The sequence below is a fragment of the Rhineura floridana genome, chromosome 21 (genome assembly GCF_030035675.1).
Source record: "Rhineura floridana isolate rRhiFlo1 chromosome 21, rRhiFlo1.hap2, whole genome shotgun sequence".
Lineage (NCBI taxonomy): Eukaryota > Metazoa > Chordata > Lepidosauria > Squamata > Rhineuridae > Rhineura > Rhineura floridana.
In genome coordinates, this window is record NC_084500.1 from 13,440,014 (window position 1) to 13,466,630 (window position 26,617).

The window sequence follows — 26,617 nt, forward strand, 5'->3', positions numbered from 1 at the left end:
ATTATCTACCTAATTCATATGTAAATAGGGAAAAACACGTAGAACATCATAAGCGTTTTCATAAAAAATAACTTTTCTTAAAAAAATCAGTGGATCAGCAATTGCGAAAGCAAATGGGAACAAAAAAAGAGCAGATCAGAAATGAAAGCCGGACTCCTGGAATCCAAGCAGATGGGAACTAGGCAGCAAACCCCATTCCTAGTCCAGAGTCTAAAATGACCTAAGTGCACCCCTGGTTACAAGTCCGTTGTGAGAATAAAATGGAAGTTGGGGACAGGGTTAGGGGAAGAGGGAGAGAGAGACGCATGTATGAATGGAGTATCTTGGAAAAGGGTATGGCTTTCTGGAACAACTTTTCTGTTCCCCCAGCCCCCGCCTAACAGTGTTTATATTTATTTTGCAAGATTATGCACTCCCCCCCCTTTCTGGACTAATGTGGGTTTGGAATGAGAACAAAGGAACTTCTCTGATGCGATTTTCTTTTCCTCTTCTTCTCTCTCTGTCTCCCCCGCCCCTCCGCCCCGGCAAACAGGGATTCAAGTACCTATACCTAACTCCCCAGGATTATAAGAGAGTCAGTGCTTTGAACTCAGTCCATTGTGAACACATCGAGGATGAAGGAGAATCTAGGTAACTGTACTGTTGTTGCTCTGTGTGTGTGTGTGTGTGTGTGGTTTTTTTCAAACGACAATTGGATTTTTAATTTTAGTTTAGATCTGTGTTTTTCTAATGCCACCTTTTGCCATGCTAAGCCCCCTGGAGGTGGCAAGTCTAATTCACCCATACCGTAAACTTGGGAAGGATGGTCACCATTATTTTTTCACTGATAGAGAGAGCGGATTGCCCCAGTTCAGTGAATCTAGGAAACAGCCTTATACCGAGTCAGACGATTGGTCTATCTAGCTCAGCATTGCCTACATTGATTGGCAGCAGCTCTGCAGGGCTTCGTGGCATGGGAGGATAGGGGCTTTAACCCCTTGCCCACTGTACCAATCTGAGTGTGGGGGCAGGGGGGCCCTGCACCCATGGTTTGGTCTTTAGAACTAGTTGCCTTAGGTGACTGCGAACCCCTGGAGCTCTTGTAGTCAACATCCCGCAGAGAAGTGATTCTGTCTAGGAGCCCTGACGTTTTATAAAAGTGTGATTTGTCTCCTCTCTCCCCTCATCGTTTCCATTACCAGGTATAAAATTACGGATATTATTGGGAAGGAAGAAGGACTTGGAACTGAGAACCTGCGGGGATCTGGTATGATCGCAGGTGAATCGTCACTGGCATATGAAGATATTATCACAATCAACTTGGTAATCCATGGGGGGGGGGGTTGTGTGTGTGTTTTGGGAGGCTAAAAACAAAAAAAAACAGGCCTGTAGAGATTTGGGGAGATTGTGAATAGACTGGCTGCTTCAGGGTCAGTTTTCTAGAATGTTTCATGGGCTTGTTTTATGGGTGTTCTTAATGTTTTGGTGCAATTGTGGATTTTAATGATGTGTGGATTTTATAATTATAATCGTAAACAGCTTAGAAGCATTCTTGTATATAAGTGGTATATATATTAATATAATAACAGTAATAGCGATTATGATGATTATAATAATAATCATAGTAATAATAATGCTCTTCTAAAGTTCTGCCCGGTGCCAATTCTTAATGGGGCCCATTTAATGTTGGCACTGCCCACCAACTCCCTCTCTTCTAATACTAGAACTCTAAATGTTGGAAGATTCATGACAGAGACAAGGAAGGACTTCTTCACACAATCCATGATTAAAATATGGAATCCGCTCCCTCATAATGTAGTGATGCCCGCCTACTTGGATGGCTTTAAAAGGGAATTAGACAATATCACGGAGACGGCTATGTTCTTCCTCCACTGTCCGAGACAGTTTACATCTTACTGCCAGTTGCTGGGAATCACAAGTGGGGAGAGCGCAGTTGCATCTAGTGGGGGCAGCATGTGGCTCTAGATGGGCCTTTGACCTGATCCAGCAAGGCCCTGCTGCTGTTCGTGAGACTCATGCCCATTCAAGCTGAGCCCTCCCCCCCCAGCGCAAACAGCAACAAAGAACTTTGTCAGCGACCAGCCCTTAAAGCACCCCTTGGCCGCTCGCTGCTCTTTACCTGCAGGCCTGGTCTTGTATGGTGCAGAGTGAGCAACAGACATAGATAAGGGGGGAATTTGTACCAGACCTCCGCTGCACTGGCTGGTAAGGATGGGATTAAAGAGAGCCCTGGCCTGTGACTCAGGTTTGGGAGAAAGTCTCTGAGGTGCATAACTCTCTTCTCTGTACGTTTGCACTGGGGTGGGGTAGGTGGGCTATGCTGGCACCTGGTGGGAAGCCTTTGGGGCTGTGTTTGACCCACCCAGCTCCCCCCCTGGTCTCCTGGAGGTTCATCCTTACTGTAGGGCTTCAAATCAATAGGGCTGCTACACTGACTCATAGTCCTCCACTTCCTTCCCAAAAGTCCTGTAAGAAATCCACAAGTCAAACAACTGAGACCCCAGTTTACCTCATGCAGAGATCAGCAGGATTGCCCACCCTCAGAGGATGCAAGGTGGCAAGGAGTAGCTCCCACAGAGGCATAACGGGCAGCCTCCCTCCTCTGAGAGAGGACAAGTCTGTTGCCTGTCTAAATAGGGAGTAACCAGTCACGCGCAGCACAGCAAGATTGCCTGCCCTCAGAGGACCCTGACTGGAAGGAGAAAGAGCAGGGATCACGCAGAGACACAGCCTGGCTCTGTGGAACTGAAGCAGTTACAAATTTCCACCTTCAGGTGACGTGTCGAGCAATTGGAATCGGGGCGTACCTTGTCCGGTTGGGACAGAGGACGATCCAAGTGGAAAATTCGCATATCATCTTGACTGGAGCTGGAGCTCTCAACAAAGTAAGCTTCTCTTCGCCTTTCCGTTTGCAGATACAGATACTAGTTTTGTTTTGGCGGTGGGGCTTTCCTGACGTCGCTTGGTGTCGTTTGCTCTCTGTCGTTGGCTGGCCTCTTTGGCCTAGAGGGCGCGGCTGATTGGTTGGGGTGGTGAAAGCTGCTGCTCTGCAGCTGTGCTCCTTGTCCATCTGGGCTGATGAAGGCCAGGTGGGAGAAACGGGGGTGTTGACCTGATGATGGAGGACACCTCCCATTGGTCGAATCAGGCAAGCCTTTGGCCTCCCCTCTCCAGAGGCAGAAATCGTCCCATCCTGCCTGCTGCCTGTGATGGTTGGGTTCGTTGTGATCTCAGCAACGCCGTTCTTCCCCTGACCCCGATCCTATCCAACTCTTGTTTCTTATTTAATTCGTTAGTTGGCTAGGGTTTTGTTTTTTGTTTGGATCTGTGCTCCTCTCTTGCTAACCCTTTTGTGTCTTTGCTTAGAGCAGGGGTGAGGAACCTTTTTGATCTTTATCTCCCTACCTGTCAAATCATTTGGCACCATGGTGACTTCAGGTGACTGATTGCCCACCTGCCCAAGCTGACCTATACGGGTGGGGGGAGGTGTCTGCTTCTTCAGGGCATTCCCCACAATACCCAGAAGTATTGAACCCTCCTTTTACCTGCTGAAGAGTGGAGGGTTCAATCCTGCCTGCTGCAGTGATCTGCAGAGGATGCTGTGATGAGGCAGCACTCAGCAGGACCGAACCCCTCCCTGATGACCATCAGCTAACATCACCCAGTGATGGCCACGGTTTGGGGGGAAATGGCCTCACGGGCCAAGTGGGGACCCCCTGGCAGGCCAGGTGGGCCAGAGGTCCCCCACCCCTGGCTTTGAGAATTGAAATTAGCAGATGGGTAAAACAGGACCTGTTCTGTGGTGACTCCTCCAGGAGGTGACACAAAGCACATGCCTCCTACCCTTTTAAAAAATAAAATAAAATATAAGGCCTATCTTTTTAAATGAACCTTTGGGGTTGGTTAATCTGCTGTTGATGATGGCTGTTTCTATTCCAACCTTTTAATTGTGTTGGATTTTCAAAGTGATGACTTGAAAGTTGTATGATTTTTCTCTGCACATTTTATTCTCTTTTCCTCCCCAACCCCTGTTGCCTAATTGTTGTTTTTGCTGTTTCTGCCCCTAATGGGAAAGGCAGCGGGATATTATACCCTTTTAAACTTTCCCAATAATAGTATATATCTTTTTAGATCTGTCCCGCCCTATATCTGGAGGAGCTGAAGACCAGCTCCTTTGAGGGAAGAGAGGTTCAAGGAGTTAGACTTGGTTAGCGTGGAGAAGAGGTGATCAAGACATGATATGTTTAGCGGTCTGCCGATATTTGAAGGGCTCTCACAGATTTGTTTTCTGTGGCTCCTTGAGCACGGGTAGCCAGCGTGGTGATGGAAGATGGTAGATGGTTGCTCCACTCCTGGGGAGTGACCACCCCCAAGATGCTAGCCTGTTTGTCCCTTCTGGTATTCAGGGGGCCCAGTTAAGGTTTGCAGGCTTGTTGTGTTTGGTTTCATATGTGCAGAATAATAAAGAGAGCATTAAAACATTTTCAAAAATCACTAGTTTTATTGATATTACGGGAAAATTAAAATAAGATAAAATAAAAACGTGTTTCCAGGATTGTCAGTTGTGGACCATTGTGGGCAAATTGCCAAGTATGCTTTGAATCCTGCGCTCGTATCCAGGGTATTTTGTAAGAAATTCTGACCCCGTGAGGGTTTAAACTTAAGGCAGGGGCTTGCAAGTGGGCACATTTGGCATCTCGAGAAACGGCTCCGCCCTGGGTATAGGGCTGTGGTGAAGGGTGTGGTCTGGCAAGATGGTTGTGGCTAGGGAAGAGGTGTGGCCTAGAGAGAGAGTACTGAGGGCCAAAAAGAGAGGCCTGGAGGGCCACATTTGTCCAGCAGGCCTGAGGCTCCCCACCCCTGGAGTGGGGAAAAGCTCTTTTCAGTTCCCCAGCTGCTTCTCTGGCACAACGGCCCTTCCCTAAGCAAGAGAAGGAAAAAAGTGGGGGCTGGCTCATTCGAGGCCCACGTGCCGTATACCTGAATGAATTGCCCTCTGGGGACAAAATTGCTCCAACCCCAAACCCCATCCCACTTTAGTTTTTAAACAGGGTTGGAAGCAGGAGTCAAAGGCCAAGGCTCTTAAATCACCTGCGCCACCCAGGCAGCAGCTGTTTGAGATTTATGCTTGAGAGCTGGCTGCTTGCGTGCAGAAGAGAGAAACAATTTGCCCTTGAATTACGGACAGAGAGAGAGAGAGAGAGAGGAAATGGTGGTGGCAGGGAGATGGGGGAAGAGATGTCACTTTTATCCTTCTCCCCCTGCTTTTGGGCAGCAGTCCAATCCTGGAGATTTGCAGCAGAGCGGGGGCACACAGGTTGGTAGATGCCGCTATTACTGTGATGGCGCCCGAGGTGAGGCAAAGGCCTGTTCTTCAGTGCTCTTGTGTATAACTAACCCACATGCTACAAAAATCCTGGTTTTAAAAAAACAACGCAACACACGCACACATGCACACATACATGCAGTTTAGTTCATTGCAGCGAGGGGGAAGATGGAGAGTATCACTCGGCCTCAGACTGCTTGCACGTATAAGGACCCAGGTTTGACCCCTGGCATCTCTAGTTAAAAGGTCTCAGGCAGCAGACCCAGGAAAGACCCCTGCTTGAGGCCCCTGCACAGTTGCTGCCAATCAGAGTGGGCCTGGAGGGAGGGGCATCCACAGAACGTAGCGGTGGTGGGACTTCCTAAAACCCTTGAAAGGGGGGAGCCAGCTAGTTTCTCATCAAAAAGCCAGAGGAGTTGCGCCTGTACATTTCACCGCGTATATTAGGTTTTTACAAATGAGAGAAACATCTTCTTTTTTTCAAAAATGAAAGCTGGGAATCTGGAGATTATGGTTCATCTGGAGAGGGGACACTGCCCCCCTTCCCCGTGGATGCTCATGACCTGGGGTGGTCTGCCGGCGCTCTGTTTCCCCCTCCCTCTCTCAATGTGTTAATGTATGCTTACTTTATATCATTGTAATTTTAAATTAAAGCTGTCCTGGGTAATAATAATATAACAGAGAGCAACGGATTCCATTTGTGGTAGATTTCCATCCAGCATCTCCTAACTATCACCGAGCAATCAGGGAGAGCTACCCATTGCTGGCAAACTCTGAACATCTTACTAGAGCCTTTAGTAACACCTTTAGTTACTGTAAACTGCCCAGAGAGCTTCGGCTATGGGGCGATATACAAGTTAAATAAATAAATAAAATAAAATAAAATAAAATAAAATAAAACAGAGCCAGCAGGCCTCCTGTTATAGCCTTTTGCCAACCTCCTAATTTGCGCAGACTGTTGGTGAGAGGTGTACTTAAGCCACCTATCACCAATCCAGGGTCTCATCCTTGTCACTCCAAACGCTGTAACACCTGTGTGTACCTCAGGGAGACAGCCGCTTTTACAAGCACTAAGACAGGCAGGACCAATTACATCAAACAGAACATCACCTGCAGGTCCTGCAATATAGTTTACATCATTGAGTGCAAAAGACCAGGATGACATATCCAATATGTAGGAAAGACCACAACTGACCTACGCACGCGCTTCAGGAACCACAAGTCGGCAATCTTGACAAAAAAAGTAGAGCAACCAGTTGCAAAGCATTTTAACATCGAGGGTCACAGCCTGTTGGACTTTTCCATTACAGTGATAGAGATGCCAGCAGATCCAGCAGCATTGACCAAAAGGGAGAACTTTTGGATTTACTCCTTGAACACATTGGCACCACATGGCCTGAACCTGGCGGACAGTACCACCAGTACTTAGCTTCTGCAAAGGAAGCCCCTCTGAGCATTCCATCCTCAAAGCTCTCTAACTGCCACCTTGGTAACAGCATTTGTATGTTGGCAGCTGATGAAGGCGGAAGCTGAAACGTTTTGTTAATACTATAAAAATCTGTTTGGTTAATCACAATTACGTTCATATATATATATATATATATACACACACACATACGGTAATCGAAAACAAAACAAAGAATTAAGAGAATTTGCAACCTTTTCATGACACCCCAAATCATCCTGACTCTGCCTAATGGTTGGGCTGGCTCTGGGGCTATCCGGGCCTACAATGCCGCAAGTCTCAGTCACTTTTGGTTTTGTTTCTGCTTGCCAATAGCTGGGGCCTCCAGAAGACTTTTCCCGTGGGTCAGTGGCCCTCCATAGGAAAAAGGTTCCTTCCCGCTGAAATACTGAGTCTGCTAAGCCAATGGGCTAACTTGGTATAAGGCATCCTCCTATATTTGCCTGTAAGACAAGAGTAGCTATAGCTCTGCAGCAGAGCACATATTTTGCATTCAGAAGGTCCCAGGTTCAATCCCTGGCATCCTCGGTTTGAAAAAGGACGTTCAGGTAGCAAAGACCTGCGATCAGCTGGAGTAGATCATGTTTCCCTAGATCAGTGGTGGAGAGCCTAGTGGTTATAAACCAGCCTACAAGGCAGTTTTCCCCTGAACCAAATCCGCCAGTCCCACACATGGTATCGTATGTGACATTGGTTGCAGGGCAGGTAAAAATGCATTTGCCAAGGAACAATCAGGCTCTTAAAGTATGCTCCTGATTGTTCCTTGGCAAGTAGGGCTCACTGACAGCAAGCTCCTCGAAAGCTCTCCATCTGCAGGCACATTTTGGATTCAAGCCATGCCTGGAAATGGACGTTTTGTCCCTCCACAGACCGGGTTTGGAAAGCTTCCCTCTTTTTCGTTTGCAGAGGAAAAATGGCCTTTTACAGGCATGATGGGGAGCATCTGGGGACTCAAAGTTGAAGAGGGGTGCTCTAGGCCGACCTGTTCAAAGCAGGCTCTGCGGTGCAGGATGCACTGCCCACCCTTTTCTTATATACCCCAGCTTTTCTTTCTTAAAAAAAAGTTTTATGGGCTATCCCTCATCTGTACTTGCACATATTTTTGTAGCGTCCACTTTTGCTTTAGTCCCAATTGCCATATTTCAGCCTCTGGCCTGCAGGCCTAATTGGACCCAGCAGGAATCCTCATTTGGCCCAACTGGCCACTTTCCTATCTGCCTAACACCTGACAACATAAGTGACATTAGGTGTAGGGCAGGTAAAGACGTGGCTGAGATCAGCTGCACTCGGGAGATCCCCTTCGGATCTCGCTCTCGGCACTGATCAGCTGATGGCCCTCTAGTTGTTGGTCTCCCCAGCTCCTATCAGCCCCACCCAGCACAGCCAGCCATCAGGAATGATGGGAGTTGTAGTCCATCCAGCTGACACGGCCATCCTATCACACTTTGTGGCTTGGCTCAGATGTAACAGGAAACCATGGTTTCCCACTACAACAAGGATGGGGAAACTGTGGGCATCCAGCTGTTGTTAGCCATCAGCCCCAGCCAGCACAGCCAGTGGTCAGGGATGATGGGAGATGTAGTTCAGCAACATCTGGAGGGCCACAGGTTCCCCATCCCTCATAGAACGGATGCCACACCAGGATGGTATCAGGATTCCCAGACAGTGTGACTTGAAAACCCCTCCCACCTTTTGTCTTTCCTGTTGAGCATCAATAGGGCATGTGGAGAAGCCTAGCCAGTTCTATTTCCATTTTCTCATCCTCTCTCTCTCGCCTGTGTGGGTGCACCACATCAAACCCGTTGACCCTCCTCCCTCTTTCTCCCCCCTCCCCAGTCCCCCCCAGCTGAAAATTGAAATAATGATAATGCATGTCTCCCAACTGCATCAAAGTATCAGCACATCAAAAGCCAGGAGGCATGAAATGCAAATGGTACAGTGATGGCAGATGGATGGCGTGTGATCGCCTGATGCCCAATGAATTTTAAAAGATGACGGTGTGCGCATGGAGGGGGGAGGAGAGAGGGAAAGAGCCTCTGAAATAAACACGTTATCCCAGCAATAGTGTGTGTGTGTGTGTGTGTGTGTGCTTGCTGCTCACTCCTGACAATATTTTTTCACACTTCACTGAGCATCCACTCTATCTTCTCTCTCTCTCTTTCTCTCTCTCTCTCTCTCTCTCTCTCTCTCCCCCCCCCCGCCTCCTCTCTCTCTGCCTCTACCTCTCTTGCACAAGTCTCGGGTCGCGTCACTGCAGCTCCGGTGGATATAATAAGATATAAACCACGAGGTTGTTATTTGCATAGAAATAGCATGGAGCCCCCAGGCAGAATGTGGGAAGTGGGGAGCAGACGGGGGGGGAGAATGGGGAGGGAAAGGAGAGAAAGACGCAGATATCGTTTGTCTAAAAATTTAATGGAAACTTTTGCTGAGCAGAGGCTGTGTGTGTGTGTGTGTGTGTCAGGTTAGGTTACAACAATATAAGATACAATACTAAAAACATTCACAGCTAGAAAGGGTCGTAAAGTGGTATTCAATGCTAGTTCTACCCAAAGTAGACCCACTGAAGTTAATAGACCGGACTAACTTCGGTTCATTGATTTCAGTGGGTCTACTGCACAACCCATATATCTGAAGGGTCAAAGTCCAGGGTGAAGAGGCGCACCGTCAGCCTTTGACGAGAGCTCTATCAAATCCACCGACTTGCTGTCTGTTGTGCTGTTGGGATTCAGACCAGTGTCAATTTCCAGTTTGTTCCATTTTTATTGAAAGTAGAATGCAAAGAAGCTCGATTCCGTATGTATAAATGCCACACACAAAGAACGGTGCATTCTGTGTCTCACATGACACACACGCACATGCGGTGGGGAAACGTCAGACCCAGGGATTCAATGTGGCCCTTCGGACTTCTCTCTCCCGCTCTTGGGGCTGTCCCCAGGCCACACCCCCTCACAGGCCCTGCTTTGTGATTTTGTGGGGCTGGGGTTATTTATCTGTTTGATTCCATATCTGAATCACTTCCCACAATATATCTCAAAGTGATTTCTTAGTAAAAAACAGCGACAGTAAGACCAATGAAAAAGAATTTCATATGTAAAAACAATGAATGACAATGTCACATGAAAAAAATATTACAAATCCAGTATGAATATAGACTGAACTATGTCCTTGAGCTCTGCTTCTTGCTTGTCTCTATGGAGGATAGAGACAGATGTGTGACCGTGTGGGGAGATTAGCCTACTGTGCAAAGGTAAAATCTGTGTCCATTGCTCCACCCACTTCTGCCTCTGGCCCCACCTACCACTGGCCTGTGGCCCCTGGAAGGATGTCCAGAAGGAAATGTGTCCCTCCAACTGATAAAAGGTTTCCCCTCAAATATTTAATCTTACACAAATTGGCCTGATCTGCATCCCCTAGACTGGCATGCAGATCATTATCTTAACTGTCCACCAACTTTCACATGTCTCTGAATGTTGACACCAACATGTCTGTTGGCTGTTTTAAATTTTAAATTTGGAAAGTGTATTTTGAGTGAAAACAAGTTTACAGTGCAATCCTATATACATGCCTTCTTGGAAGTCTCATTGAGTTTCATGGGGCTTATTCCTGGATATGTGTGTATCGGACTGGAGCCTTAGAAATGTGGGGGTTTATGCAGTTTTTTAAAAAAATCACAGATTTATGGGTGGACACATGCAAAAAGGGCACAGACTGGAAATTAAACTTCTGTACTGTTGCTATTTTGGGTGGGATTCAATCACATATAGGCAAATTCAGGTTGTACAATTATGTACAAGATGGGAGAACTGGAGTGCTTGGTCTTAGAGGAGAGCATTGATCTAGTGAGCATAACGGAGACCTGGTGGAATGGGGAAAACCAGTGGGATACGGTTATCCCTGGATATAAACTATATCGGAAGGACAGGGAAGGACGTATTGGTGGCGGAGTCACTCTATACGTGAAAGAAGGCATTGAATCCAGCAAGCTCGAAACCCCAAAAGAGGCAGACTCCTCCACAGAATCGTTGTGGGTGGTGATACCATGCCCCAGGAGGGACTTAATACTGGGAACGATCTATCGTCCCCCTGATCAAAATGCTCAGGGAGACCTTGAGATGAGATATGAAATTGAGGAAGCATCCAAACTAGAAAATGTGGTAGTAATGGGTGACTTCAACTACCCGGACATAGACTGGCTGCATATGTGTTCCAGTCATGACAGAGAAGCAAAGTTTCTAGATATTCTAAATGACTATTCCCTAGACCAGTTGGTCATGGAACCGACCAGAGGGAGGGCAACCCTGGACTTAATCCTCAGTGGGGACCGGGACCTGGTGCAAGATGTAAGTGTTGTTGAACCGATTGGGAGCAGTGACCACAGTGCTATTAAATTAAACATACATGCAACTGGCCAATTGCCAAGAAAATCCAACACGGTCACATTTGACTTCAAAAGAGGAAACTTCACAAAAATGAGGGGATTGGTAAAAAGAAAGCTGAAAAACAAAGTCCAGAGGGTCACATCACTCGAAAATGCTTGGAAGTTGTTTAAAAACACTATATTAGAAGCTCAACTGGAGTGCATACCGCAGATCAGAAAAGGTACCGCCAGGGCCAAGAAGATGCCAGCATGGTTAACGAGCAAAGTCAAGGAAGCTCTTAGAGGCAAAAAGTCTTCCTTCAGAAAATGGAAGTCTTGTCCAAATGAAGAAAATAAAAAAGAACACAAACTCTGGCAAAAGAAATGCAGGAAGACAATAAGGGATGCTAAAAAAAGAATTTGAGGAGCACATTGCTAAGAACATAAAAACCAACAACAAAAAATTCTATCAATACATTCAAAGCAGGAGACCATCTAGGGAGACAATTGGACCCTTGGATGATAAGGGAGTCAAAGGTGTACTAAAGAACGATAAGGAGATTGCAGAGAAGCTCAATGAATTCTTTGCATCTGTCTTCACAGTGGAAGATATAGGGCAGATCCCTGAACCTGAACTAACATTTGCAGGAAGGGATTCTGAGGAACTGAGACAAATAGTGGTAACGAGAGAGGAAGTTCTAAGCTTAATGGACAATATAAAAACTGACAAATCACCGGGCCCGGATGGCATCCACCCGAGAGTTCTCAAAGAACTCAAATGTGAAATTGCTGATCTGCTAACTAAAATATGTAACTTGTCCCTTGGGTCCTCCTCCGTGCCTGAGGACTGGAAAGTGGCAAATGTAACGCCAATCTTCAAAAAGGGATCCAGAGGGGATCCCGGAAATTACAGGCCAGTTAGCTTAACTTCTTGGAAAACTGGTAGAAAGTATTATTAAAGCTAGATTAACTAAGCACATAGAAGAACAAGCCTTGCTGAAGCAGAGCCAGCATGGCTTCTGCAAGGGAAAGTCCTGTCTCAGTAACCTATTAGAATTCTTTGAGAGTGTCAACAAGCATATAGATAGAGGTGACCCAGTGGACATAGTGTACTTAGACTTTCAAAAAGCGTTTGACAAGGTACCTCACCAAAGGCTTCTGAGGAAGCTTAGCAGTCATGGAATAAGAGGAGAGGTCCTCTTGTGGATAAGGAATTGGTTAAGAAGCAGAAAGCAGAGAGTAGGAATAAACGGACAGTTCTCCCAATGGAGGGCTGTAGAAAGTGGAGTCCCTCAAGGATCGGTATTGGGACCTGTACTTTTTTATTTATTTATTTATTTTATTTAATTAAGCTTATATACCGCCCGACTAGCAACAGCTCTCTGGGCGGTGAACATTAAAAATACAATAAAAATAACACAAAACTGTACACAAAACTGTACAGTCTAAAATCAAAATATAATAATTTACAATTAACAGGAATTAAAATGCCTCAGAGAAGAGAAAGGTTTTAACCTGGCGCCGAAAAGATGATAGTGTCGGCGCCAGGCGCACCTCCTCGGGGAGACCATTCCATAGTTCGGGGGCCACCACTGAGAAGGCCCTAGATCTTGTCACCACTCTCCGGGCTTCCCTATGAGTCGGAACCCGGAGGAGGGCCTTTGTAGTAGACCGTAGTGTACGGGCTGGTTCATATCGGGAGAGGCGTTCCGACAGATATCGTGGTCCTGCGCCGTATAAGGCTTTTCAACTTGTTCATTAATGACCTAGAATTAGGAGTGAGCAGTGAAGTGGCCAAGTTTGCTGACGACACTAAATTGTTCAGGGTTGTTAAAACAAAAAGGGATTGTGAAGAGCTCCAAAAAGATCTCTCCAAACTGAGTGAATGGGCGGAAAAATGGCAAATGCAATTCAATATAAACAAGTGTAAAATTATGCATATTGGAGCAAAAAATCTGAATTTCACATATACGCTCATGGGGTCTGAACTGGCGGTGACCGACCAGGAGAGAGACCTCGGGGTTGTAGTGGACAGCACGATGAAAATGTCGACCCAGTGTGCGGCAGCTGTGAAAAAGGCAAATTCCATGCTAGCGATAATTAGGAAAGGTATTGAAAATAAAACAGCCGATATCATAATGCCGTTGTATAAATCTATGGTGCGGCCGCATTTGGAATACTGTGTACAGTTCTGGTCGCCTCATCACAAAAAGGATATTATAGAGTTGGAAAAGGTTCAGAAGAGGGCAACCAGAATGATCAAGGGGATGGAGCGACTCCCTTACGAGGAAAGGTTGCAGCATTTGGGGCTTTTTAGTTTAGAGAAAAGGCGTGTCAGAGGACACATGATAGAAGTGTATAAAATTATGCATGGCATTGAGAAAGTGGATAGAGAAAAGTTCTTCTCCCTCTCTCATAATACTAGAACTCGTGGACATTCAAAGAAGCTGAATGTTGGAAGATTCAGGACAGACAAAAGGAAGTACTTCTTTACTCAGCGCATATTTAAACTATGGAATTTGCTCCCACAAGATGCAGTAATGGCCACCAGCTTGGACGGCTTTAAAAGAAGATTAGACAAATTCATGGAGGACAGGGCTATCAATGGCTACTAGCCATGATGGCTGTGCTCTGCCACCCTAGTCAGAGGCAGCATGCTTCTGAAAACCAGTTGCCGGAAGCCTCAGGAGGAGAGAGTGTTCTTGCACTCGGGTCCTGCTTGCGGGCTTCCCCCAGGCACCTGGTTGGCCACTGTGAGAACAGGATGCTGGACTAGATGGGCCACTGGCCTGATCCAGCAGGCTCTTCTTATGTTCTTATGTTCTTATGGTTGTTTGGAGGATGTTGCACAACAAGCGACTCAGGTTCAAGGTCTTTGTATTCATTTATAAAGCCCTGAACAACTTAAGCCCAGGGTACCTTAGGGACCACCTGAATCCTTTTATCCCAGCTTGATCGCTGAGATCACCCGCAGGAGCGTCGCTGGTCATCCCCCAAGTTGGTGAAGCTCATTTGACATTGACATGGAACTGAGCTTTTAGTGCCATTGGCCCAGTCTTGTGGAATGCTCTTTCAATAGAGATTCAGCAGGCCCTTCTATTTTAACCTTTCAACGTTTGCTGGAAATTTTTCTATGTTGCCAGGCTTATGCAGACAATAAAAAAATCTATAATAGTTAGTTTATGATTTGTGATTATATTGTGTGTGGGGTGTGTGTGTGTGTGTAGATAGATAGATAGATAGATAGATAGATAGATAGATAGATAGATAGATAGATAGATAGATAGATAGATAGATAGATAGATGTTGTGAACAGCTTTGATTTTTTAATGAAATTATGGTATAAAAGTATTAAAACACACACACTATGAAAAACTGATAAATAAGTTTATTTAAAGAATAAAACTGCTTCCCCAAAAGGTTGGACTTTTTGCAGTCAGGAAAGGGACAGAAAAATGCATTGAGAAGTGTGAGATAACACTTGCTTTGATGCAAGATCATCAAACCTCCACACACACAAACCGGGATGAATGCTCAATGAACAGGTCATTGGAAGCCCCTGCAGTCACCTGTCTCTAAAACATACATGCACAGCAAACCCCTTTCATGCATTTCATTCTCTCGGCCTCGCTGCCCATCTGATGGTTCCTGGTTCTTTAAATATCCCATCCATCTCCTCATTTCCATCTGTGTCCAGGCCAATCCCTCTGGGTCTTGCAACCGGCTAAGTGTAGGAGTTCTGAAAAAGGGGCTGAAAGCGATTGACTATACACACCATGTTCAGTTTATTTCTGTTTGTGCCATCTTTTGTTCTGCTTTCCTGTCTCTCATCAGAGTCCTAAGCCATCTGACAAAACCAATAAAGGAAGAAGTTGCAATGATTCTGCACGTGGGGGTTGAGGGAAGACGATCATGTTTCTAAATACATCCATTTCAAAAGTTATTGAAACCCCAAGCCTAATTTTCGTCACCACTATCCCAAATTCCACTGATGCAAGCAACATCTTTTCTTTCTTTTGAAACCTCAGGCCTGGAGGCTGAATGCGGCACCCCAGAGCTCTTTGTCTGGCCCTCAGGGCTGTCTCCAGGTCATACACCCTTTTCCTAGGCTATACCCTACTCAGTGCCCCTGCTTTGTACCCTCCTTGTGTGCTCTCTCTCACACTTTTTTTTTTTAACCTGGCTGGAGCATATCCCTGAATTGTGATAACTTGCCTGGATGGGAAAATGAGAGATGGGAGTTGAACCGTTTTTACTTTTGCATGGCTGGATAAAGCCTATTGTTGTTGTTATTTATTGCATTTATATACCGCCCCATAGCCGAAGCTGTCTAGGTGGTTTACAACAATTAGAAACAAATATACAAATTTAAAAAACACATTTTAAAAAAACCAATTTAACAATACATGCTAAAATGCCTGGGAGAAGAGGAAAGTCTTGACCTGGCGCCAAAAAGATAACAATGTGGGCACCAGGTGCACCTCGTCAGACAAGTGTAAAGGCAAGAGCCACGTCTGTTGCACTGCCCACTTTTGCCTGTGGCCCCACCCACATCAAGGGGGGCTCCAGGATCTGCTCTAGTTGTCTCTTCTTGGGGCAAATGAGATCAATAATCAAAGTGTGTGTGGGGGGGTGATGGCGTAAAAGCTGGAGCCACAAGCCCCTTCCCCACCATTCAAAGGAACATTATAATTATTAATGCGTGGTATGAATCTTTCTGGAGCGGCACAGTGCGACTATTAGGAGGGATGTGGATGGCATGCAGTGCCTTGGAAAATGCTAATTGGAACGGAAGGGGGCGCAGGAATGTCAGAAGGAAACCCACACCCTTCCGGGACCAACCTGGTATTTCTCAGAGCCTTGCGCTGATGCTTTCCAAGGTTATCCAGTTCACTTTGCCTCTAGGATGCGAAGGGATGCTGGAGCCATGCCAGGTGGTCTAACAGCAGGGCCGGAGCCATGCGTTGATCAATGATCTGTGGGCAGGGCCTGACATCTTGGGTAACTTTTAAAAAGCGGCCACTGTGCATGGGAGCCGAGCTTGACTCCTGTTCAAAAGCGGTTCCACTGCTCACTGCTGAAATGCATCCAGGGGCCTGGCTGGGCCTAATGGGAGTTGTAGTCCAGGATATCTGGAGGGCACCAGGTTGGCAAAGGCTGCCTATGCCTCTACTGACACGAGCCTACACAGATGCTGAGATCACCTGAGTGCCCCTCTGAAGAAGATCAGGGAGTGGCAGCAAGGGAAAGTCCCTCCCCAGCGCGGGCCTCTCTGGCTGTCCCTCAGAACTATTCCTAGGCGGTGAACCTCATCAGACTTGCTCTGCATCCTCCTCGAGCTCTTTTGCCCAGCTGGAATGTGTCCTTGAACAGTGGCAATGCCTCTGGCGTGCCCGGATGGAGGATGCAGAGAGGTGTGGTGGGTGCAGGAACTTGGGGCTTCTGTGAGCCTGGGATGCAGCCGGGTGTACACCCCCTGCCTTTGGAAGCCTTACAAGAAGATGCTGCAGGACAGGGACTGTGAAGAAGTTCTAGGAGCAGAACGAAACAGTCGAATCCCCTTCTTATTTGTGCTGTTGCCAGAAAGTGTCATGTTGCTTGCCAAGAGATGTGGCGTTGCTATGTTCATAGTACTGAAAAGTTGGTTTTGTTTGCTGTTATATTTGCTGTTATGACACTGTTTTATTCTTTTTGTTATTAGGAAATTGCTTTTGCAGTCGTTGATTTTGAGGTGTACTCCTTTTCACCTTGTTGTAAGCTGCTTGGAGCACAATTTTTTTTGTGGAAAGGTGGCATACAAATGAAATGATGATGATAGATCGGAAGTCGTCTGTTTTTGTATTTTTATTTTATTTTTTTGTATGTTATTTGTATTTTATTTTCTTTTAAAAATAAAAGAAATATATACATGGGGGAAAAAAACAAATAAAATGATGATGAGAAGAGTTGCATCTTCTGCCCCGCCCACTTCTGCCTTTGGCTGCACCTACACCTACCTTTGGCCCCACCCACCACTGACATACTCCCCCCTGGAAGGTTGCCTATAAGGAAATGTGGCCTTTGGGCTGAAAAAGCTTCCCCACCCACCCTGTAGCCCCACACTGTTTCCGAGGCCGTCTGCCCCGTCTTCTTCTGGAGAGGGAGAATTGCTTGTCCTCTATGTATTTATTTATTACATTTATATCCCACCTTTCCTCTAAGGAGCTCAAAGTGGTGTACATGGTTGTCCCCTCTCCCCTTTTCCTTACAACAACCCTGCGAGGTAGGTGAGGCTGAGAGATAGTGACTGGCCCAAGGTCACCCAGTAGTGAGCGTCATGGCTGAGTGAGGATTCGAATCCTCTCCCAGGTCCAAGTCCAACACTTTAGCCATTACATCTCACTGGCTCTACTGGTGGATTCATTGCAAGGAGGGGAGACCTTTCTCGTAGGACTGTGTGGGGGGGGCATTACCTTAGGAAGCATCCTGGCCAAGCTGCTCAGAGGTGAGGCTGACTTCTACTTCCTGGCAGGATGTCTGAGCACCCAGGCTGTCCCACGGCTTAGCTACACCTGGATGGTGGAGTTGGTTGGAGTTTCCCGGCAGTGGCTTTGTCCTTCCGATTTAATACAGATGAGGCGGAGTCTCAGACTGGAAGCCCTTCTGGAGTCTCTTCCTCGCCTTGGCCTTGATTTGAGCTGTTTCTTTCTGTGCACTGCTGTCTGTTAAACGAGACAATTTGCGTGGTGGATGCTGGCATGACTAATCCTCCTTTTACGCCTCTTTAGGGAAGTTGGGTCAAAGAGATCTCCGTTGGGGTGATACGTTCTCTCCCCCTCTCTCTCTCGCCTCGCCCCCACCCCCAATTTCACATAAATAAAGATTGCTTCTATCTGTGCAGAGTGATATGACTTGCAGAAGTCTGGAGGCACTGGCTGCAACCCTGCTGGTGGATTGTTTCCCGTTGGTTCACAGAGTGAGTTGCAGCTTTAGCAGGCAGGTATATGCTTTGCCAAATTTCTGTTGGAAGGCGATGAGTATCTCCCGTCGGCTTGTCTAATCATTTTAAGAAAAACTTGTGCGACAGAGGGAGGTGGGCAGTGAGCATGGGACAAGCGCAGGCTCCTTGCCCTGTATGCCACACCTTGTCCTGGTTTTGCTTCCAGCCCCAATGAAGGGCCGTAGCCCAGTGGTAGAGCACTTGCTTGGCATGCAGCAGGCCCTAGGTCCAGTCCCTGGCAACTCTGGGTAAGGCTGGGAAAGACCCCCTTGTCTGAAATCCTGGAGAGCTGCAGATTGGACCAAGCTAGATGGACTTTTTCTTTTTTGTTCATTCATTTGTGTCCTTCAGATGCTTGGACTACAACTCCCATCATCCTTGAACACTGGCTGTCCTGGCTGGGATTGATGGGAGTGGGAGTTTTAGCAACATCTGGAGGGGCCACAGGTTCCCCGTTCCTGGGCTAGGTGGCCAAATAATCTAACCTGGTGTAAGGAACCTTGGAGCAGCTCAGTGGTAGAGCACTTGCTTTGGAAGCCAAAGGTCCCAGGTTCAAACTCCAGGATCTCCATATATTTATTTATTAGATTTAAATCCCGTCCTTCCTTCCAAAAGGAGCCCATATGCATTGTTGATTCAGTGGTTCTTATCATTGCCTCATGCCACTTCTGTGTGCTGGTCTTGAGCTGGGGACTCTGGCAACCAGACCCCTGGTGCCTTATTTCCTGCACCACAGTGGCACTTTGGCCCCTATTGTCTACTACGTTTAAGTGCTACTAGTGCAGCTGGTCATAGGGTGGTGCTGCAGCGTTTAGATCAGCAGATGTCAGGTGACGCACAGGAGCCTATCGGGTTCCACCTGCCCCTATAAAGCCTTAGACTCTCAACTGTCTCCCCAGTCTGAGCAAGTGTTTGCTTGAGGGGGGAGACCAAGTTCCTCTTGGGCTGACTATATCTGCTTGGCCACTTAGTACAATCTAAGTCAGGGACCTGAGTTCAAATCCCTACTCAGTTGCATGGCTTACAGGGTATCCTTGGACAATTGCCCTGTGTTGATATTTTTTAACTGACTCCATTGATAAGAGTTTTTATCTGCTGCCTCCCAATCATATATTCATGACCTAGTCATGATTGTATCATCAAGATCTGTGGGGATCACCAAAGAGGGGTGATAGCCCAAGCAAGGACCGGACCAGCAGCTTCTGGTTCCTCAGGCAGGCAGGACGGCAGTGGCAGAGCAAGACTGTGCAATAGGCAGCACCTTGGAGAGCAATTGAGACATAGCTTCAGGACCACGGAGCGTGCTCTTGCAGCTGTGGCCAAACTTCCCAGTTGTCTCAGCAAGGTCCTGGCTGAGTTTTATAGCAGGGCTGGAGAGGCGCTGACATTTATGTTCACCTCCCGAGTGCTGCCTCCTGCCCAGTTAAAGGACTGGCCAGCTGGCTCTTGCAACTTTTGGCTCCTTCGAGGAATTGGGGCTTCCCGCTGTGAGGAATCTCTCTCCTTGGGACTCAGGGAAGGAAATGCCAACTCCACATGGAGACAGACCAGGGTGTGGATTCATTCCCTCCTCAGGTGTGTAGTTGCCAGAGGACTCCGCTTCTGAGGAGTCCTGGTCCGTGGCCATGATATGTATTGTATATTACATCTATGTATGTAGGTGTGTGGGTGTAGCGCTTTAAAAAGAGTTGCAAGATGCTTTGAGCAGTTTTTAAATGGAAAAGTGGGGTACAGGTATTTTTATACTCCTAACCTGTGCTCAAGTCCTGCTTGTGGGCTTCTCATAGGCATCTGGTTGGCCACTGTGAGAACAAGATGCTGGACTAGATGGGCCACTGGCCTGATCCAGCAGGCTCTTCTTAAGATTGTCTCATCCCTTTATATACCCAATTGACCACTGCAGTGCAGGCGAGAGCCTCCTTCAGATACCACCTGATCTGGAGGTCCATTTCACACAACCCAGGATTCATGCCTTTAGTGCAGTGGCACCGATGCCTTGTAATTCCCTCCCATTAAATATTGGACGGGCACCATCTTTGTTGTCTTTTTGGTAGGCTGCATCTCTATTGGAATTGTTTTAAATATGTTTTTAGATGTTTTAATTGTTCCGTAGTTTGCGCGTTTGCTGCCCTGCAGTTCTTTGTGAGGGATGTAAAGTTGTTGTTGAGGCAGATGAGAAGTTCCATGTATTCTTGAGGTCCTCTGAAAAAGGATGGTAAGGAAAGGTGATTATAAATAATAAATAATAATATTAAAATTTTATTTGTGAGTCGCCTATCTGGCCGAATTAACGGCCATTCTAGGCGACGTACATATACAATAAAATCCAGTATAAAACCAATACAACATACTAATATTTAAAAAACTAAACACCTCTTTCAGGTAATTAAAAACTAACATACCCCAGATTTCCCATAGGCCTGCCTGAATAGCCAGGTCTTTAAGGCTCGGCGAAAGCCTATCAGGGAGGGGGCATGGCGAAGATTGAAAGGAAGGGAGTTCCAGAGGGTGGGGGCCACAATCGAAAATGCCCTCTCTCTGGTTCGCACCAGCCTAGCTGTTTCAACTGGCGGAATCGAGAGAAGGTCTTGTGTGGCTGATCTTGTTAGGCAGCCTAATTGGTGATGCTGGAGGCGCTCCTTCAGATAAACTGGGCCGACACCGTATAGGGCTTTAAAGGTCAGTACCAGCACCTTGAATTGGGCCCGGTAAACAACTGGTAACCAGTGTAGATCTACTAACTCTGGCGTGATGTGATCACGGCGACAGCAGTTACTAATTAAACGTGCCGCCGCATTTTGTATCAGCTGTAGTTTCCGGATCGTTTTCAAGGGCAGCCCCACGTAGAGCGCATTACAGTAGTCTAAGCAAGAGGAGACAAGGGCATGTACTACTCGTGGGAGCAGATGAACAGGAAGGTAGGGTCGCAGCTTCCGTATCAGATGAAGTTGATACCAAGCTGCCTGACCCACTGCCAAAACCTGAGCCTCCATGGACAGTTGGGTGTCGAGAATGACCCCAAGGCTACGGACCTACTATGCTACTACTGTTACTATTACTATTACTACTATTACTAAATAGCTTTTAAAATACTAAAAAGCAACAAATGAGAGCCAGTGTGGCGTAGTGGTTTGAGTGTTGAACTAGGATCTGGGGGACCCGGGTCTAAATCCCCATTCAGTCATGAAGCTCACTTGGGCCAGTTGCTGCCTCTCAGCCTAACCTACCTCACAGGGTTGTTGTGTCAATTAAATAAGGGGGAGAACCATGTACACCACTTTGAGCTCCTTGGAGGAAAGGTGGGATATAAATGAAATGTATAAATAAATAAGATAATGAATGCTGATGACTAAAGCTACTGTATAGCGAAATGAGGGGATATTTGTTCTAGCATAGGTCAAATGGTGTCAAGAAGGCTGGCCTAGGCTCACCTGTAGAGGAGACTTCAGTGGCATTGCTTTCCTGTGGATTTGCAGTCTGTGAGCATCTTTGGTGACTGGCGGGCTTTCGGCAGTGCCTCCCCCCTCCGCCTCTACCCCCCCATCACTCACCAGAGGGAAAAAGAGAGCTTGCGAACAGCTCTTCAAATATATCATGCAATAGTGTACCATGAATTTCTTGTGAACCGCGGTGGCGAAGCAGTCTTATTTATTTCCGCGACTTTAAATCAATACAAAGTAGAGCTCTCCATTCTGGAGCTGGGGATGGAGTGCAGGGAGAGAGTCGAGGGTGGGGAAGGAGGGGAAAAATGAGCCCATTGTACTCTTAAAACTTTGGGGAAAGGAGATGACAGCTATATAATTCCATTTACCAGGCGCTTGGGGTTTTAATGTGGAGGTGGCTGGGAACTCTTTCTGTGTTTAGTGCCTCCATATCTTCTAAATAAAAGATCTGCAGAGCTGATAGCAGGGGTATAGCGCTGGCTTTAATAATCTCCAAGCATTAGACTGAGCCAATATGTTCCCAAGTCAGGAAAGGTCCTCCACTGAATGCTTGTAAATTAAAAAGTGCAAGGGAAGCTTGCACAGTTCCTTGATTAGAAATGCAAAGACTGCACTCTCTTTTTCTGTGGGGGGGGGGGAGAGGTGATCCATTGTGGCAGGGCGGGGGGGCATATAAGTGTTCAGAATGGAAACCTGCCCAAGAACTAGAGAGGAGTCAACTCTTGATCCTGAAGGCACTTCCTGACAACCTGCTCAGCCTCCATGGTTGGAGACGGTCTGTTTCTGAATCCCAGTTGCTGGAAACCACTGGAGGGGAGAGTTGCTCTTGCACTCAGGTCCTGCTTGCGGGCTTTGCATTGGGGCATCTAGTTGGCCACTGTGAGAACAGGATGCTGGGCTAGAGATGGGCCTCCTTTGGCCTGACCCAGCAGGGCTGCTCTTACTCTCTATATGTCTGTTGGGCATTCATCCTGATTTGTTTGCAGGGAGATTAGACACTGTTGTCTGTTTAATGAGCTTTTGTTCTGATGTGTCAAGGCAAGTGTCATCTCCCCCTTTCCAAGTGTGTGTTCCTCTGTCGCTTTCCTCATCGCAAAAAGTCTGATCTTTTGGCAAACCGGGTTTGTTGCGCAAGAGAGCTCCCAATCAACTACAATCGTGCAGCCAGAATTTGCTGATATGTGATTGAATCTTGCTTGAAAATAGAAAGGGTCTGGAAGTGCCCTGAGTGGTTTTCGGGGTCTGGCATGAAATGTGTCATCAAACCGCTCAGGTCTATCCAGTTGAACATATATGTAGGTGGAAGTGTGCCTAGGAACTGCATGGAATGCCCAGGAGTTGTATTTAATTTTCAAAAGAGAGGAAACGCTCTTTAAAGAAAAAAATTAGGGAACTCTTTAAAAATGAAGTTGAGAGGAGAAAGGATTAAGTATCTTTTCGATTATGCTTTGGGATTGTTTGCAAACCTCTACAATAAAATACTCTAGTAAAAATATACTGTTTGTAATCTGTGATGTACAAACAAGTCCATGAGGATGCCAGCGTGGTTAATGAACAGAATCAAGGAAGCCATGAAAGGCATGAAAGCTTCCTTTAAAAAGCAGAAGTCTTTTCAGGCGAGGAGAATAAAAAGGAACATAAAGTCTGGCAAAACAAATGTAAGTTGACAATGAGGGAGGTAAAACACAGGCACACAAACAAGTTTGAGGAGCATTTTGTTTTTTTAACAATCAAAATTGTTAAAAAACAGACAATAAAAATGTATTTAAATACATCAGAAGTGTGAAGCTAGCCAGCGAGATGGGGCAGGGGAGAGTTTCATGTCAAAGGTGTGAAAGGATTTCTAGTTGCCTATGTCAGAACTTGCTTTTTGAGGGAGGGCATCTAAAGAACTAAGTCAAATAAAGATGATGAGAGAAAAGCTTAATTGCCAAATTAAAAAAAATTAACCTGTCGCTAGATCTGGATGGCATAATAATAATAATAATTTAATTTGTGGGTCGCCTATCTGGCCAATGGCCACTCTAGGCGACATACAATTTAACAATACATTACATCATAATAAAATACATCATAAAATACAATATAACAATAAAACAATAAAACAGTTCCAGTACAGAGTAGTAGGCTATTCGTTGTAAAAATTTAACCCTCCCCGTAAGTCCCAAAGGCCTGTCTGAAGAGCCAGGTCTTCAAAGCTTGGCGGAATACATTCAGGGAAGGGGCATGTCGAAGGTCATACGGGAGGGAGTTCCAGAGAGTGGGGGCCGCCACTGAAAATGCCCTCTCTCTTGTCCCCGCCAACCTAGCTGTTTTAGTTGGCGGGATTGAGAGAAGGTCCTGTGTGGCTGATCTTGTTGGGCGGCATGGTTGGTGGCGCTGGAGGCGCTCCATCAGATAAACTGGGCCGAGACCGTATAGGGATTTAAAGGTTAATACCAACACCTCGAATTGGGCCCGGAAAATAACTGGGAGCCAGTGTAGGTCGAACAACACTGGGGTGATGTGTTCCCGGCGGCGACAGTTTGTAAGTAGTCGAGCCGCAGCATTTTGTATAAGTTGTAATTTCCGGACCGTTTTCAAGGGTAACCCCACGTACAGCGCATTACAGTAATCCAACCGAGAGGTGACCAGGGCATGTACCACCAGTGGGAGCTGATGAGCAGGAAGGTAGGGCTGCAGTCTACGAATGAGGTGTAATTGATACCAAGCTGCCTGGCTCACTGCCGAAATCTGAGCCTCCATGGACAGCTTGGAATCAAGAACAACCCCAAGGCTGCGGACCTGGTCATTCAGGGGCAATTTCACCCCGTCGAACACCAGGTCAACATCTCCCAGCCTTCCCTTGTCTCCCACGAGTAGCAGCTCAGTCTTATCAGGATTCAACTTCAGCCTGTTCCTTCCCATCCATCCACTCACGGATTCCAGGCACTTGGACATGGTCTCCACAGCAGACTCTGGTGAAGATTTAAATGAGAGATAGAGCTGAGTGTCATCCGCATATTGGTGACACTGCAGCCCAAATCTCCTGATGATTGCCCCCAGCGGCTTCATATAGATATTAAATAGCATGGGAGAGAGGATAGAGCCCTGTGGCACACCACAATTGAGAGGCCAAGGGTCTGATACCTCCTCCCCCAACGCTACCTGTTGGTACCTATCGGAGAGAAAGGAATGGAACCACTGTAATACAGTGCCTCCAATTCCCAATCCCTCCAGGCGAAGCAGAAGGATACTGTGGTCGACAGTATCAAAAGCCGCTGAGAGATCGAGGAGGACAAGAAAGGTGAATTCTCCCCTATCTAATGCCCTCCTCATATCATCAACTAGAGCAACCAAGGCTGTTTCAGTTCCATGTCCAGTCCTGAAACCTGATTGGTATGGATCCAAATAATCCGTTTCATCCAAGTGTGTCGACAACTGATTTGCCACCACTCGCTCAATGATCTTGCCCAGGAATGGTAGGTTCAAAATTGGGCGAAAGTTATTCAAAACTTGGGGATCCAAGGAGGACTTCTTTAAGATGGGCTTTACAATTGCCTCCTTGAGTGCTAATGGCATTACACCCTCCTCCAAGGATGCATTGACCACCGCCTTAATCCCCTCGCCCAATTTCTCTTTGCAGCTCTCAAGGAGCCACGATGGGCAAGGATCAGTTAGACAGGTGGTAGGCTTCACAGTCGAGAGCACCTTGTCCACATCCTCAGAAGGAAGAGGTCGAAACCGATCCCATTTGACCGGATTGCAACTGGCCAACTCTGTTTCATTTACTGTGTCCACGGCGTACGGAATTGAGCTCCGTAAATGTTCGATTTTGTCGGCAAAGTGCTTTGCTAATTTGTCACAGGAGGCCTTAGACTGTTCCAAGGGTTCCTGAGCAACTGGACCGACCAGGCTTCGGACCACTTGGAACAACCTCCTGCGACAGCACTCTGCGGATGCAATAGAGGCAGCAAAGAACCTCTTCTTTTCTGCCTTTATTGCCACTTGGTAGGCAGTTACTGCTGCTCTAACCTGTGTCCGGAGATCTTCGGAATGGGATTTCCGCCACCGGCGTTCTAGTCGCCTCACCTCCTGTCTCAGATTTCGCAACCGTGGAGTATACCAAGGTGCTAACTGAGTTCTGTTCAGGGGGAGAGGACGTTTCGGCGCCACGCGGTCCAGAGCCCTGGTGATCCCCTCATTCCACTCCATCACCAGGGTATCGACCGTGCGGCCTTCAGCAGGTTCCAATTCCCCAAGCGCAGTCAGGAATCCTTCTGGATCCATTAGGCGTCTGGGGCGGACCATTCTAATAGGTCCTTTTCCCCTACGGAGGGTGTGTGGTATCGAGAAGTCTATATTTACCAGATAGTGGTCTGACCATGACACAGGGGTGGAAGAAGCCACCCCCAACTTCAGAACACTCCCCTCCCCTTCCAGGACAAATATAAGGTCGAGAGCATGACCGGCTACATGGGTGGGCCCAATATTACTAAGGTGCAGTTCCCAGGAAGCCATGGTTTCCAGGAAATCCCGAGGGGCTCCTACGAGAGTGGCCTCAGCATGTACATTGAAGTCCCCGAGAATTAACAGCTCTGGGGACAACGCACGCACAGCCGAGACCATCTCTAGCACCTCGGCCGGGGAGTCTGCTGTGCAGCGGGGTGGGCGGTACACAAGCAGGATCCCCAAACTGCCCTTCGGGCCCAACCTCCAGTACATGCAGTCAACAAACTTAGTCCTATGAAGAGGAGGTCTGGTAAAAACTAGAGACTCCCGATAGATGACTGCCACACCCCCTCCCCGCCTTCCCACCCTCGGTTGTTGTGCATAACGGAAACCCGGCGGACACATGGCCTCAAGAATGGGAGCTGAGGCCTCATCCAGCCAGGTCTCCGTAATACATGCCAGGTCTGCGCGCCCATCCAAGATTATATCATGGATATGCGATGTTTTTTGTACTACAGACCTGGCATTACACAACAACAATCGAAGGTCGGTAGGAATCCTGCATCCCCCAGTTGTCGTCTGGTTCTGAACAGACCCGGAACATGGGATGGGT

The 26,617-nt window shown here is 47.1% G+C and overlaps 1 protein-coding gene across 8 annotated transcripts in view; it reads left to right on the forward strand.

Moving 5' to 3' along the window:
• Positions 1-26,617, forward strand: part of ACACA (acetyl-CoA carboxylase alpha) — a 239,190-nt gene that overhangs the window by 157,700 nt on the left and 54,873 nt on the right. For all 8 annotated transcript variants that reach the window (XM_061604841.1, XM_061604839.1, XM_061604842.1 and 5 more), the window contains 3 exons: positions 533-630; positions 1,182-1,302; positions 2,775-2,885. In XM_061604841.1, coding sequence (XP_061460825.1) covers positions 533-630; positions 1,182-1,302; positions 2,775-2,885 — 330 coding nt within the window. The remainder of the gene's footprint in view (positions 1-532; positions 631-1,181; positions 1,303-2,774; positions 2,886-26,617) is intronic.